We start from the raw sequence: 16045 nt of genomic DNA on the forward strand, positions 1-16045 counted from the left end.
CTATACATTACTAAATTTACTATCTCTACTTTTCTACGTAGATCTTAAAAACCACGTTATTCTTTAAAGATGTATTTCTTCTAAAATATACCCTAAAATATTAAATTGAATTTGAGTTATTTTGCTGAGTGAACTTTTGATTCAGTTTTATAAAATTTTATCTGGTTAATATCATTTAAAAACCAGTTTTACAATTTTATATATAAATTTTAATTGCTCTGCTAATGCTGTACTTTATTTTTATCATGATTTAACTTTTCTTCATTTCAGATTTACTCCATGAGTTTTAATTTTTTTTTCCTTTCTTTTCAGCCTCGTTTGGACCAAGCTAACCACTCATTTGAAAATTCAGATTTGGCAGATTTGGATAAATTGAGATACAGGCATTGCCTTACAACCCTCACAGTCCCAAGAAGATGTATAGGATTTGCAAGGAGGCGAATTGGCAGAGGTGGAAGGTAAACTATTTGTTTTGGCCTGGTTTTTGTTTACTAGAGAAAATGTTATTAAGTTCTTCCAGATAATATTTCGTTTTATATTGTTTCTCAGAGTCATAATGGACCGAATATCCACAGAACATGACCCAGTCTTGAAACAGATAGACCCTGAAATGCTGAATGGTTTTTCAAGCTCTTCCCAAACTATAGACTTTTCTTCTAATTTCACTCGGACCAATGCTTCCAGTAAACATTGTGAAAATAGACTGTCCCTTTCTGAAATATTAAGCAATATCAGATCATGTCGACTACAGTGTTTCCAGCCAAGGCTACTAAATTTACAGGACAGTGATAGTGAAGAATGTACCTCAAGAAAATCAGGGCAGACTGTGAACAATAAAAGAGTTTCTGCAGCATCTGTAGCTTTATTGAACACCAGCAAGAATGGCATATCAGGTAAGCTGTCACTGTGTTCAGAGTATAGCCTGCTCTTTTTTTCTCCTTGATTTTCATTATCCACTAAATAAGTGCTAAGTGCTCAGGGTAAATTTTGAAGGTTTGTTTTCATAAACCCGCTGAAGAAAGGAATGTTTTACCTTAACTTACTACACTTTTTATCCAGCCTAAGAAACTAAACCTTATTGGTGTGGTTCACATTTTAAACAATGTCCTAATACCTCTAAAACCCTGACTTACATTTTGAATATGTGTGTCTGGTATGGTGAATGTGTAGGCAGAATGCATAAGGAGATCCCTATGGGCAAAGTGGTTATAAGCTGCTACCAGATCTTCATAGCCATAGCATGCACTTCTTAAAGAAAGTTTTCTTTTTTTGTATATTAGCTTTGTTCAGATGTAGGCATTGCTCCTCAAGAGTACCATTGAAAGCTTTCTTTCTGAAAAATGATTTTTTTAAGAAGCTCCCCATGAATAGTTGTAATTTTGTCTGGTAGCTTCCCTCTGATTGAGATCGGAGAGCATTATTCACTTTAAGAAACACTGTGCCCAAATTAATTGAATATTTTTATGACGTGTACATTGTAAATGTATAATATCTAGACAATCTAAAATGTAATTTTGATTTGTTTTCCTCTATGGATAGTCTTCTCTTTATCACATATATACAAGTAGGTATAATTTTTAATGTCCTTATGATATATACAAGCACTGCTTGGTATCCAGAGACAAAACTAGATGTGACTTGACTTACACTGTTTGATATCCTTTCTTTCTAGAAAACATATGTATTTCTAAATTATTTCCTGGATGGTGCATTTTACTATGTGAAATTATGTTAAACCTCTTTAAAGTGGTTGTAAATCATTTTAGTTTGAAATTTGGTCTCAGACATGTTGTCTTTTTTTGTTCCTGCTTGTTTTTAAACTTGACCTAGACATTTATCTGTTTAGAGATTATAATAGAAAATTGGATTTGTTTGATTAGAAGTTGACATGTTTTTCCTCCAAATTAGTTGGTTAATTTTCTCATAAACAAACTTAGGTAAGGAAAATTATATCCCATTATATAAAGTTCATGAATCTGTGAAGTTTACTGAGCTTTTGAAGCTGAAATAGATAAATACCGAATATGATTTGTGGTGGCAAGCTTCTTAGAAATCTAAAGGTAGTAGGAGTTGACGAATATTAGGTCTGATTTTTTTTTTTCTGCCAACTCCATGACAGTGTTCAAGTTATTTAACTGAGCTGGAATTCCTGTATCAAAAATTACTCAAAAGCCAAAAGGGGAGTTTAAAAACATCTCAATATAGACATTAATAGTTAGATTTGATAGTAGATTGAGTTTCTTCTCTAACAGTGTGTACCATACCAAAAAAAATGATTTTATGTTTCATCTCAACTTGAACATGGCCAGATATTTGTAGCTTTCTATTGTACATTCCCAGTAAACTCCAGAAGGATTTGACTTGACTCTTTTCCAGAAAATATGCATTGGTTGTGTATGTTATTGTATCATCATTATATCATCGTTTTATGTATTGATCGAGAATATATTACCATAACTTAAATAATTCCATAATAATTAGCTCTAGAATTTTATGACACTATCATAATAGATCAGCCTAAAATAAGCATTTAAAGTATCTTAGGCATGCATGCACTTTTCAGGTAACTTAAGTGACAAATATGTGATGTTAACATCATTGACAGTAAAGTTTTTTAATTTTTGCCTTTCCCCTACCATTAAAAAAAATAGTCTTTTGGGTCTGTATATTTCCTGTCTTAATTTTTTAGTGTTCTCAACATAGTACCATTTCCTTCTTTCCTTGACAAATTTCAAGACTTAAGCAACCTAACCAAACTACATTAGAATCAGTGTTTTGTTTTTTTAAAGATTTAATTTATTTATTTATTTATTTATTTATTTATTTGACAGAGAGCGAGAGCACAAACGGGGAGCAGTAGGCAAAGGGAGAAGCAGGCTCCCCACTGAGCAAGGAGCCCGATGCAGGACTCCATCCCAGAATCCTGGGATCATAAGCAGACACTTAACCGACTGAGCCACCCAGGCGCCCCTAAAATCAGTGTTTTTAAGTAGAAATTTTCAAATATATATTTAATTCTGTTGCTAGAGTAAAGGATTTTGTTTGAAGTTTTCCTTCTCAGCTATGATCCTCTAGTCATTGAGGCCACAAGGTTTTTGGGGTTTTTTTAAATACATTTGTTTTGTTTCAAAATACTAGGCACAGGTATATAAATGCATAATGGAACAAGTCTTTTAACAGCATTTTTATGAACAGTTCAAAAGCTGTGACAATTTTAAGTACCCACTTATACCAGTTCTATTCATTACATAGTCTCAGTTCTTGTTAGATAATTTAAGTGGATTCCATTACAGTTCAGTAAATATTGATAGGAATTCCTTCATTGACTTAAAGAGAAGGATGTAGGAGTTTTTAGAAAGTTGGTAGTTTAATGTTTGAAGGACATAGACAAAAGAATTGAACACTTATCTGTTTTATTTTTTTTAATCTTTATGGCTTTATTAATACTGTTGCCTTCTGCTTATTCTTAGTGGACTTGGTCATGAAAGTGTGTTTGTCTTTAAGAGTGACAAGACTGACATAGGACCATACTTTTACCTTACAGAGTGTATCACTGAACTAGACAAATTATAAGTACTGAATTTTCTGTTTCACATCTGGGAAATCGCAACAAATAAAGGGTTTAATCAGAAATAGAAATCTGATACACTTGACAGTAGTATTTATTTATGTCACATTGAACTTGAGGGCTAGTGGTAAAGAATTTTCTTTTATGTTGTTAATAACCCAGTTAATATTTTTCAAGTCATAATCCCTGCATTCTAAATATATTCTAATTGTTATTTTTGATATCATACCTAAAGGACTTAAAATAAATTGAAATATATGTCCTAGATATTAGACGAACTAAAACTGAAGACTTCGTTTTAAAGCAAATACACATGTCCTTTTACGTATTAAGTAAAATGAAGATCTGTTTTCTTAGTTGAAAAAGTCTTCTCAAAGAATAGAAGCAGGGCAGAGAAAGGAAAGGTAGATTGTGCTGAACATAGCAAGTGAATAACCAAGGAAAACTAATTTTACACATAATTATTTAGAATTATTATATGCAAAGCACTATGTTAAGTGTTTAACAGTTGCAGTTTTACAAGACAATAATCCTTTCAAGAATCTTACAGCACATGGCAAGTATTACATTCTTTATATAAATAGATAAGTTTTTAGCCATTTGAAACTGAAGTATTATTTAACTGTTCTTTTATGTTCTTAAATCCAAAACTTTAACAAAATGTATTGCACATCTAAAAGTAGCTTTCCTTGGGGCACCTGGCAGGCTCAGTTGGTAGAGCATGTGACTCTTGATCTCATGGTTGTGAGTTCAAGCCCCACATTGGGTGTAAAGTTTACTTTTTAAAATGAATGATGGAAGGAAGGAGAAAGCTAGCGTTGCTTGTTCGGACTTGAAGAGCTGGATTAATTTACATTTAACCTAAGTTTTGACTAGCACATGATTGCAATGAGCATTTTTTTCCCTCATTTGTCTTCATATATTGAATAGATACCAGCAGCCTTTTTGACCAGCTGCAAATATCTTAACATTACCAATTTGTAAGAACACCAGCATTTTGGACAGTTTTCCAAGAGAAATTCCTGATTTTTTAATTTTTTCAGTTTCTTTTCCCATACTCCCCTCCCCCCCCCCAAAGATCTCATTTATTTATTTGAGAGCAAGAGATAGAGATAGTGAAAGAGAGCACAAGCTGTGTGGAAGAGGGAGAAGCAGACTCCCTGCTGAGCAGGGAGCCTGACGCAGGGCTTGATCCCAAGGACCCTAGGACCACGACCCGAGCTGAAGGCAGATGCCCAACAGACTGAGCCACCCAGGCGCCCCATCTTTTCCCATTCTTTCTTAAATTGCCATAAAATGTATGCAAGTGTGAAAGTTTTTGAATAGGTAAAACTACATTTTCACAACTAGCTAAGGTACTCAAAAGGATTCATTTTTGACTTAGGGTTTCTTCCAGAGGTGTGAGAAGTAGATTCAGATTTCAGGAATTAAAAGATTTTAGTTTGACTACTAAAGGAAATAATACTGAAATTTCAGTTGTAACTATTTAGGTTGGGTATCAGAAGTTTAAATGGGTCCTTTAAAGATTTTTTTTTTTAAGCAATCTTTGCACCAAATATTGGGCTCGAACCTATAACCCCCAGATCAAGAGTCACACGCTCTAACAACTGAGCCAGCCAAGCACCCCTTAAATGGGTCTTTATTTTCTTTATTTTCACATTTCATTTGTTCCTCATTCTTCATCCCCTCACCTTTTACCCCTGACTTCACCTCCGATCTTCACCCTTTGTACCCCCACAGCTTTGCAGTCTATTCATTAGCTTCCCTTTAACTGAGAGTTGCATTATGGGATATGTATAGTCCTAGACAAGTAATGTCGACTTTCAAGGATTGAAATATTTATCCACACAGTAGCTCCGATGGTTTATGTGAACTTTCACCTGACTCCTCGCTAAGATCTACAAGGTTTAAAATAGGTCGTCTGTCTTCCCTACCCCCATCAGCCCCAGATCTGTCTTTTAAAACAAACAAAAATGCATATAGTCAGCATTACTTCAGTAAAGTGTATAAGACTTTTGTAACAAAGAGCTACACTGTACATGAAGAAATACTGGATGATAATATGTTCATTTTGACTTTTAGATAATCTTTACTACCATATTAGATATTCTTCATTAAACTATGAAAACTTGGTCTAGGCTAGTGTTTAAAAAAATCCATAGCTTCCCAAGAATACACATTGTATTAGCCCACTTAAAGAAACACTGCATTAAAAGATAATTTTTAAAAGACACACACAAGCACAAAAATCCTGTGTTCATACCCTATTGTGAGATGGTCATCCAGAAGATTCAGAATTTGTTTCTATTAAATTTATTTCCTAGTTTATCAACAAAACAAAAGTTAGCAAATGCTTGTAAAGATTTCCCACATACTCAAGAATACTTGTGTGGGCCCAAGTTTAAGAAACAGTGATCTAGGGCTTTAGAATTATTAAACCAGTATAAAATATAGTGCAGGTACCTTGAGTATATTTTTGATAGACCACTGTAAGAATATGGGAGGGAAAGCTGATAAAGGGGTCAGCCTAGCAGACCAACATACAGGAAACACATCCCTGAAAGATGAAATGAGGAATGCCTAGGAATTTTGAAAACAGAATCAACATTCCAAGGGTGGTGACAAGTATTCTAACAAAAAATACATGGATTCATCTGGTGAGTAAAGCAACTGATAAATCTAAGATAGGTAAGGAGCCAGATATTACAAAAGGAAAGAAAATAAAAAGCCAGAAAGGTCAGGGGCTTTGGTGAAAAACAGACTGTTGGTTATATACACAAAATATTTGAAATGCAGGTACACCACTAACGTATAGAATGATGTATTTGCCATATATAAAGAGAAAAATTCTATAATATGTATACCTCTTAGCATATATTAACCACAGAGATTTGGAAAACTTATTACTCTGGTAAAAGGACACTTCCCATCTGTCTAGATTAGTGAAATACTACTCCCTTCACAAAATTTGTGGTTACTTTTAAACTGAAAGGACTTGTGGGGGCAGGGTAGGGTAGATTTATGACCAGCATAAATTTCAGTTTTAAGCTAGCAACCTATGAGCAACTAGTGGAAAGAACTTGGCTTGGCTCTAAGCAGGAGAAGGTAGTTTCTTTTTTGTACATTCCCAATTCCCCTTTTTGCCACTACAGTACCCCAAGGTTGGGCCCCCCATCCTCTCTTTCATTTCTAAGTAGATTTCTTCACACTATAACTGCAACCTTTTCGTAATGTGTTTTAATGTTTGCCTTTTAATGACTGCAAGTCAGTGTACAAAGTAAATTTCTTGTGAAAGTATTTGAGTAATTTATGAAAGGAAGAATAATCAGTAGAGAAGGTGTTTTCAATCAAATTACCTACCAAGTTACCTACCTCTACCTACCATTAAGTCAACCCTAAGAATGAAAATTCAGTACTGTGCCTGTGCCATTAAAATCATACATTTCTTACCACTTTCTGTTCACCCTAACAAAATGAAAGAGGTTAGTTAGAAAGGGGGTTTTGTATGTGTCTCAATTCTGTGCCACAACTACTAATTGCTCTTTTTGTCTAAAGAGTTGAAATAATTCTACACAATGCTCTAGAAAATTCTGAATGAGGAACATCAGCTTGTTTTCAAGCACAAAACTTTATAGGGAAGAAAGAACTAGATGGCAAGAATGTTTGAGTTGAGGGAAAGAGAAAAAAATAAATGTCATTTTTTAAAGCATAACCATATTATAGAATTAAATAGAGTTTATATCGGTGATTCTCAACCAGTAATGGGATCAAGGATGAAATTTTTGGTGTCAAAGTCAGCCTAGGTTTACAAAGGTTAGGAAACACTGACCCTTAATTTGAATAATTTGGATTGAGTCGTTTTGGGATTTTAATGTGTTTTCTGTGGGGAAATGGATGGGGTTCCTGAGCAAATTAATGGTCTCAACTCAATAAGCAGACATATCCCTACTTCCCCAAAAGAGGCAATCTTACCAGCATTTCTCTTTAACATATATGTAAATGATATCTGTTCATATGAAAGCAAGTAGAACCCCTATAGTCTGGCAATACTTTGTTAGTCATGGACTACCAACCGAAAGTAATTTCTTTAATTAAAAAGTGCTTTTTGTTCTTTCTACTAATTTAGGTACATATTTCTATCTCACTCATGACTTTCTAAATTAAAAGATTTTGGAGAAGAGTCTCAATGTTCTCATTTCTTTCTCAATTTTGAAATAGCCATTAAGTATATTCATTTAACTTGGTTTATTCCTCACTTAATCACTGTAACCTCCCCCGCCTTTTCACCACAACAAAAATTTAGCTCTAGATGAACATAATCCTGGATTTGAGGAAGTAAACCACGCTAACACCAGATTCCAAGTCCATTTCATTTGAATTGGCACACTCTTTGTACACATAAGACTTAAACAGATTTATTTGGGTTTAGCTTAAGATTTTTCCTTCCTGCCTTTTATCTAATAAACTATTTTTCATCTCTTTCCCAAGGTTTTCAAACAGCTGGAAATTCATGAATACTTCACATTTTCATTTGATTTTGAAGATTGTAAATTTAGAATTAAAAATATTTTTTTCATTTAAAAATAGAACACTTGCAGTGAATTTAACATGTGCAAACAAAGAAAAGCATTTGATTTTGTTGGTAATTCAGTAAGATAACTAATGTGTACTTCAAAAATACAGGTAATATTAAAATTTTAGAGTGAGCACTGTTGTAGCCCCAGGTCTTTTAATCTTCTAAAAATAAAATTGCTATCTAAGAACTGTTTTTTCTTCATAGTCCAATACAAATTTTGATGATAATGTTGCAGAACAGAAATGAAGGCATATCTAATGTTTTATCCATCTCTGGGGCCTAATCCCTTTTCATAGAAAATAGACTGTATTATTCATAACTTATATATGTCTAATTTACCATCACATTTTTAAAATCTTCTCATTTGTAATTGTACCAAATGGAAAACTTGGGAGTGGGGGGTAGTTAAGTAACCTATGTTGAGGGTGTAGTCTTCTAGCTAAACCCCTTTAGGTCCTGTTGATTTGATTGCTTAGTTGCATTTAAAGGTTGACTCATAATAGTTGGTATTTCTTTTTACGGATCTTTTCTTTCCAACCACACCGCAGGACTTTGTAGCGGGACCCTTTTAGTTTATTTTGCCCTGTATTCACTTAACTCTTAATGTAGCACTCTGCATCATCGTAGATAGTAAATATTTGCTGATTAAAAGAAATAGTTGGAAGAGAGCAAAGAAAGCAATGAAGAAAAATAGAGCAAAATTACTCTAGTAGTAGATGTATTCTGATGGGACTTAATATTTCTTGATTTTGATAATGTACTAACTTCTTTGGAAATAGCTTGTGTCAACTCAGTTTATCAGTGATCTACTTGAAAACTAGTGAATGAAAGTGAAGAAAAATGTTTCCTATTACAACTTTTTCTTAGCTAATCTTGTAAACAAAAGTTTTAGATGCCTTATTTTTACTTGGAATCTACTTTTATTAACACAGCATAATTGATTACATCAGAGGATACATTATACCTTTAATTTTCTGAACAATTCTGATTTCTAGCCCATATTTATATAGATACAACTTATGTTAGCATCAAATCCATTGGCTTAAAACTAAGTTAATGGTTATACTAGACGAACATCTTTGTCCTCTACTCTGATTTGTAATCGGAGAAAATATCTTAAATGGAAACCAGCAATAAGGATCATTTATGGTCCTGCTTTCTTACGAAGGCTATCATTTAGTCATTATTATTGTTTGCATTAATAAATCAAAATTTTTCTCATTATATAGTTACCACGTGATATAGTGAACTAAGAGTGATCTTAAAGACACTAAGTCTGAATAAATGGTTAGAGTCTTCATGTTAGAACTATGTTATGTAGTAAACACTACATATAGGAACTTTTTAGCATGTGACATTAGAAGATCATGGATGTTAGCATAAGCCACTTTTGCTTTTTATTGGGTTCTTTCCAGTGGTATGATTTGCAGTTGCTTTTCATCTTAATTGTGCAATCACTTTATATTGTATTCTACTTGTGTTGTTAAAAGTACTTGAAAACACACTTATTTCTGAAATGAATGTCCTTTACCAGTAACAGGGGGTATCACAGAGGAGCAGTTTCAGACCCATCAGCAGCAGTTAGTTCAGATGCAGCGGCAGCAGCTCGCTCAGCTTCAGCAGAAACAGCAATCTCAGCATTCCTCGCAACAGACACATCCAAAAGCACAGGTAAACTTGGCTTTTAATCACGGTTATGATTCTTGTTTTTTCCTTTCATAATTACATAGTTTTCTTCAATTTTAGTCAAGTCACAGAGGATAACCGTGATAAACTATATTTAATGAGGGAAGTACTAGAGTCAAATATGGTATTTGTAATTTAGGAAAGAAACTACATTGTTTTAAAGGGTTATTGAGAATTTGTAGAAGGAATTATATACTCTTAGAACTATCATCCCTACCCCTGCATCCCCCAAAACTTTTTTTTTTCCTTTTTTTATTTATTAGAGAGAGCACAAGTTGGGGGGGGGGGGAGACAAAGGGAGAGGGAGAAGCAGGCTCCCCGCTGAGCAGGGAGCCCAATGTAGGACTCAGTCCCAGGACCCTACGCTCATGACCTAAGCTGAAAGCAGACATTTAACTGACTGAGCCACCCAGGTGCCCCAGTTTTGTTTTGTTTTGTTTTGTTTTTTTCCAAGAATATAACTTTCCTACCCACTTCCTAAACTGTGTGTTTAATTGCCATTTAGATGTGCCCCATGGGCTAAGAGGTAATTCTCTTGAATTGTATGCAGTGAACCTAAACAACATAGCCCCCTGTCTCTTTGAATCACATTCCCCTGAAGAAAACAATGGCCACCAGGCATGATTAAATGAATACACTAGGGATAAGAATAAAAATACCTTATGAAATTGCCAGAAGAAAGTAACTCTGCAAACCCCTTGATATAAGCCCTGTAAGACTTACTTTGAACTCGTGGCCTTCAGAACTGTATACGGTTCTATTGTTCAAGCCACTAAAAATAAAACTGCAAGTGAAAAGTATGTTTCAAATTTGAGCCATCTGAAGGAAAGATATCTAGTGTTTTAGGTCTTAAGTTTTGTTGCTTTATAATTCTAAAAGTAATTCTGAAGAAGTAACTGAGATGAGCTCAGCCTTCGTTGTACTCTTTGAGCTCTCAGGCCAGCGTCTGCTGATGGAGGTTCAGCTCATCCTCGGGGGATCACTAAATACACTAACCTTGGAAATCCTGAATCCAACAGCATGAAGATCTTAGGGACATCAGGACCCCTCAGCACTCCTCTAGCATCCACGTGGATTTGGGACTGGCCTACATTCTAGAGCTATTGCCTGTTAGTAACAGCTGACCAGCTTCATACAGAATCAAGAGGAATGGACATTAAACTTTGTTTGCTTTTTCTGAATCTCTTGGGTAACTAGCCTCCTGCAGGGTTAGGCCAGACATGTTTTTACATTGTGACAAAAATGATGGTTAGTTCCTTTGATTTCATTTTGTCCATAGTATTGGACAGATTGTCAAGTATTTTTAAAGGCATTCATTAACACTTACTGGAAAAATTAGTAGAGTATTAAAGGTTTGAGGTTTTAAATTCCCTAGTTCTTTCTCCAAAATAGTTGCTTCCCAGTTTTTAGTCATTTCCCCGTTTCATATGCCAAAAATAGTCTGTGGAGTCCTAGATCACTTAATCTGAACACCTCTAACTGTTCAGCATGAAAAAGACAACTGCCTTTTGGTTTGCCCATTTCTTAATATTCACATTCATGAAATCACATCTGAAAAGTTGAGAGTTTAATTTCGTTCATCTACAGGGCTCAAGCACCTCTGACTGTATGTCTAAAACACTTGACTCAGCCAGCGCCCACTTTGCTGCATCCGCAGTGGTCAGTGCGCCTGTTCCAAGTCGCAGTGAGGTAGCCAAGGAACAGAACACTGGCCACAACAACATAAACGGTGTTGTCCAGCCTTCAGGTAAGCCTGTGGTTTCGTGTGGTACTTATTAGCTCTGAGTTGTAACTCAGTGATTGGAGATACGATTTTTATTATTTAAATGCAAGGGGAGAACATTGTACAAGAAGTCGGTCAGGACTTCAGAATTTCTATGGATAGGTGTAGTGGAATAGCTGAATGTTTTCTAGAATTCACATATAGCCTGCTCCCTGTTTTCCTCCTGCGCCCACTAGATACCGTCCTGTGTAACTCTTCCACCTTGCCTAGTTTTATCCACGTACTATCAGTTGCCTCACATTTTAGGAAACGTATTGAGCTAATTGCTAACCATCACCATGGAATTATCCATGCAGTGATAAAAAGGCAAAATAAAATCCAGATTGATCTCTCAATAAGTTTGAAATGGGGTTTACCATCCCACTAGCACATACTCATCAGACTGCCTTCTCTGACTCCTTCTCTTAAAATACAGTATTACTCTGGAACCTTGTCTGCTTCTTACTAGCCCGAGTCCTCAAAGGCTTACTGTTCCTATCAGCCTTCAAGTACTACTCAGACTATAGGCTTGTCCACTTGCTTTTGATATACCCATGATCCTTTTTGCCCCTCCTCACTGATTTCATCTTGCACAAGTGTAAATTCTGATAGAATCCAACTATCATTTCCATGTGCTCTCAACCTCCGGAGAGGACTTCTCTGCCCTACTATTTCCTACTTTCCAAATAGGGATGCAGCAGAATACTTTGTAAAGTCCTTTATGCCAAATAGAAAGATGTATCTTTGAAGGTTGTAACAGGTAAGTATGTTGTGATCAGGAACTCTCTTTGGAGAGGCCATTATGTGGAAAATTAATTTGGTATTTAATTAGAATACTAATGTTTGCACTTATTAAACTCCTGATTTTTTGAGAGTTTAATGTCTCATGATAATGAATTGAATGATTTTCTTTTTCTCCTTCAGGAACCTCTAAAACGTTATACTCCACCAATATGGCTTTATCATCCAGCCCAGGGATTTCCGCTGTACAACTTGTAAGGACAGTTGGCCACACCACTACAAACCACTTAATCCCAGCATTGTGCACAAGCAGTCCTCAAACACTTCCCATGAACAATTCCTGCCTGACAAATGCAGTGCACCTCAATAATGTCAGTGTTGTTTCTCCAGTCAATGTGCATATCAATACACGGACTTCAGCACCATCGCCAACAGCCTTAAAACTTGCCACAGTTGCTGCCAGTATGGACAGAGTGCCAAAGGTTACTCCTAGCAGTGCCATCAGCAGCATAGCAAGGTGTGTGTGTGTTTGTGTATTTCCAGTACCATTCCATCCCTCTCTGCTGGCTATCCTGTGGGAGGAAAAAGACTTTTTTTTACTGCCTGAGCAATAGATGTCTTTTGATTGCCATGCTTTTTTAACAGATCCTGAGATCTGCTTAGTGGAGAGCTCAGTGACTTAGATTATTTTGTTTGAGGTCACTAGTAGGATGTTTAAATGCCAACCAGAAGTATAAAAAACAAGGGGGGAAAAACACATCAAATTGGAAGCCATCAAACCCCCCCCAAAAAAATCAAAAAATATTTTAGAAGTTTCAGTCTTCTGTTACTTTTTTGTAGCATAGACAGTTGGGAAGGTTAGAGGAGTTATTATTAATTTCACGTAAGAGCTTTACTTTTCAAATCAAAATTTGTGTTCTCTTCACTATTATACACAAAGGGAAAGTTAGTTATTCTATGTATATATTAAAAGTGAGATTATTCTGGGCTTAGCTAACTCTGTGATAATATATTTCAGGGTATGTTTTTATATTTCTTTCTATGATACTAATACATGAGAACAGTGAATCAGAAAACAGTTGAGGTGCATGAACTAATAACTACATCACCTTAAACCTATAAAATTAAACTATGGTAGAAAGTAGGTAATACTGTGCTTCTAATGATTATTCTTTTTGAGCATTTTATGCTTCATCTGTTGGAAAAAAAATTTGAATGATCCTGTGTTAACATTTCATGAGTAGTTTGTCATTGGCTTCTAGTGAAATTATTATGTTAAATTACTGTGTTTCCTAAGTGAACAGTTATAATCAAGTAATTAGGGATTAATAGGATTTCTTTGCTGGAAAAAACTTGTCCTCATTCCTGTATAGAAACGATAAAAATGGGGAATATTCTTGTGAAGTACGTGTTTAGTTGTAGTTACGTAGAAAGTATTTGTAAATAACTGATAACTTATTCTGGAGAGCGTTAATGTTTATTTTACACTTTGTCTTTTTTTAGAGAGAACCATGAACCTGAAAGATTGGGCTTAAATGGAATAGCAGAGACAACAGTAGCTATGGAAGTGACATAACCTAAAACATGTGGCTTTTGACCTGTGCTGATGGTGTGCAGTCATTCATATTCCAGCTGAATGCAAAAGGCGACACTCTGGATCACAGAGCGTAACAATGGACCTAAACGGACTACAGTATATCGGATATTAAATCGATATATGATGTATATTTTGTAAAATTGGGAAAATCACTACCTTGTAAAATAGTTTATTTGTATCATCAATATTATTTCTGTTACTTGAATAGTAGATATTCATCATCATGCTTTTGCACTTGAATTTGCAACTGAATGGATTTTAAAAAATAATTCTTTAATGGGATCATGAGCATGAAATGGGATCCTGCATCACTTGTTTTAACTATTTATTTTGCCATGTTTACATTTTGTATCTTGTAAAAATAAATCCAACTTTGTGTCTAAAAAGTTAAAGATTCATAGCTAGGAAATGAAATTCTTGTAATTTTTTTCTAAAGGAACTGTAAAGTTTTCACTTGGTTCATTTTGTTTCACAATTTGACTAGATGGACTTTTTGGTAAATACTAGTGGCATTTCACTGTCAAATATGAAGTTCAAGGCAAAATAGTATTTTCTATTACTGTGCAGGGGAAAGGGATGGATCGATACATGCAAATTTAATGTAGTAACTCACCTTTCCATATGTTTTGAATGTATATTTCTATTTATAATACCAGTTTATAAAAAATAATTACACAGGAAAAACGGACTAGGAAAAATTATGCATCTAGCACATTTAAACTGTGCAGATAAGAAAATTTTTCAAGGATTACATTTTATCTGAAGACTGCATATTTTAACTGGCTTTAAAACTGTAACACACCACATAAAGGATATTTTACCAGGTATGTATTGCATCATATCATTGCAATAATTATTGGAAGTCTAGATATCGAGCCATCCCAGGTGTTGGGAGGGGGGGAGGGTTGTGGCAAGATTGTCTTTTCAATTTTGGAGAGTTTTCCTGTGGCTACAAGGCAAGTAACGGGTTGGAAAAAGTCTGACTGTAAGCGTTGGACACCTTCATAGTGTAGTGTTTTAGTGACTTTTTTTATACGGTTCTTGTAAATTAGATACGTGTAGTGGTGTTTCAGAATGTTTGTTTATGCACTAGTTCAGACAACTTTCCCTGTTACTTGTTCTTGATAAGTGAAAACTGCAGGGAAATAAAAATACATATCAAAACATGGACATGCTGCATATGTGTTTATTTCACAATGTGCACACAGTATAAGTGAAAACTTAAGGGAGGTGATAGCACTTAACAGCACTTTTCATTTTCACAGTGCTTTCCAAGCATTAATGAAAAGAATTATAAGAAGCTCATCTGTGGGCACTATTGGGTTTCAGATAATCCAATATAAACTACCTTTGATATGAAAAGTTCTTAAAATATTTTACGGAATGTAAGCAATTTGCAGTATAACATTCATTGAAATCTCATAAATGAGCCTCATTTTATAAATAAAAGTTTAGAGTAGAATTATATTGCAAGGGGGTTTTGTCAAGTAAGTACTGGGAAATGTAAATATTTTTAATGAATATGATTAAAACCATTTCAAACTTACATAATTTTATACTTTACATTTTTATATCTGCAGTCCTGAAAGTTGTAAATTGATATGTCAGTTGAATTAATGGGCCAAGATTTCTGCTGAGAGTGGTTTTTATTCAGGTCCTAAATGTGTAAAGCAATTTATGGTCAAAACCACAGAAAAAAATAAATTTAATTTCGTCATTGGTTGTGACCTGATAGGATCCATGCTCGTTTCTGCCATTCTACCTCTGGAGTTACTCATTGCTGATGATATAAAGGAAATAATTTTGATTTGATTTGTATTATGACTGTGTTCATTCTGCTTTTAGTTGGATGTATCTCCTTGCTATTAAGAACTTAACAACTTAGTGCCAAGTTTGGAGAAAGCTTTTTTTTCCATTTTACTAAGTAAAGCATGAAGTGAATTTGCCTTATGTGATATACATGTTATAAATAATTGAAGTAAAACAAAAGAACTATCCATTTGTACAGTTTCTGGAGATGTGGCAAATCCAGAACTTATCAAAGACTGGTGACCAATTTATTTGTTCCTTTTGAAGTAAAATAGAAAAATAAGCCTTCCTTATTTTGGTGGTTGT

General features: G+C 34.7%; 1 protein-coding gene across 6 annotated transcripts in view; it reads left to right on the top strand.

The window, feature by feature from the left end:
* Window positions 1-15742, top strand: part of EPC2 (enhancer of polycomb homolog 2) — a 117096-nt gene extending 101354 nt beyond the window's left edge. For 2 of the 6 annotated variants that reach the window (XM_026492825.4, XM_026492827.4), the window contains exons 9-14: window positions 313-458; window positions 550-893; window positions 9679-9815; window positions 11418-11577; window positions 12517-12850; window positions 13837-15742. In XM_026492825.4, coding sequence (XP_026348610.1) covers window positions 313-458; window positions 550-893; window positions 9679-9815; window positions 11418-11577; window positions 12517-12850; window positions 13837-13909 — 1194 coding nt within the window. In that variant the 3' untranslated portion in view covers window positions 13910-15742. Of the gene's footprint in view, window positions 1-312; window positions 459-549; window positions 894-9678; window positions 9816-11417; window positions 11578-12516 lie in introns of all 6 variants that reach the window. The other 4 variants (XM_057317518.1, XM_057317533.1, XM_026492826.4 and 1 more) reach the window with 3 other exon arrangements.
* Window positions 15743-16045: the final 303 nt, after the last annotated feature.

Source organism: Ursus arctos, unplaced genomic scaffold, assembly GCF_023065955.2.
Source record: "Ursus arctos isolate Adak ecotype North America unplaced genomic scaffold, UrsArc2.0 scaffold_1, whole genome shotgun sequence".
Taxonomy (NCBI): domain Eukaryota; kingdom Metazoa; phylum Chordata; class Mammalia; order Carnivora; family Ursidae; genus Ursus; species Ursus arctos.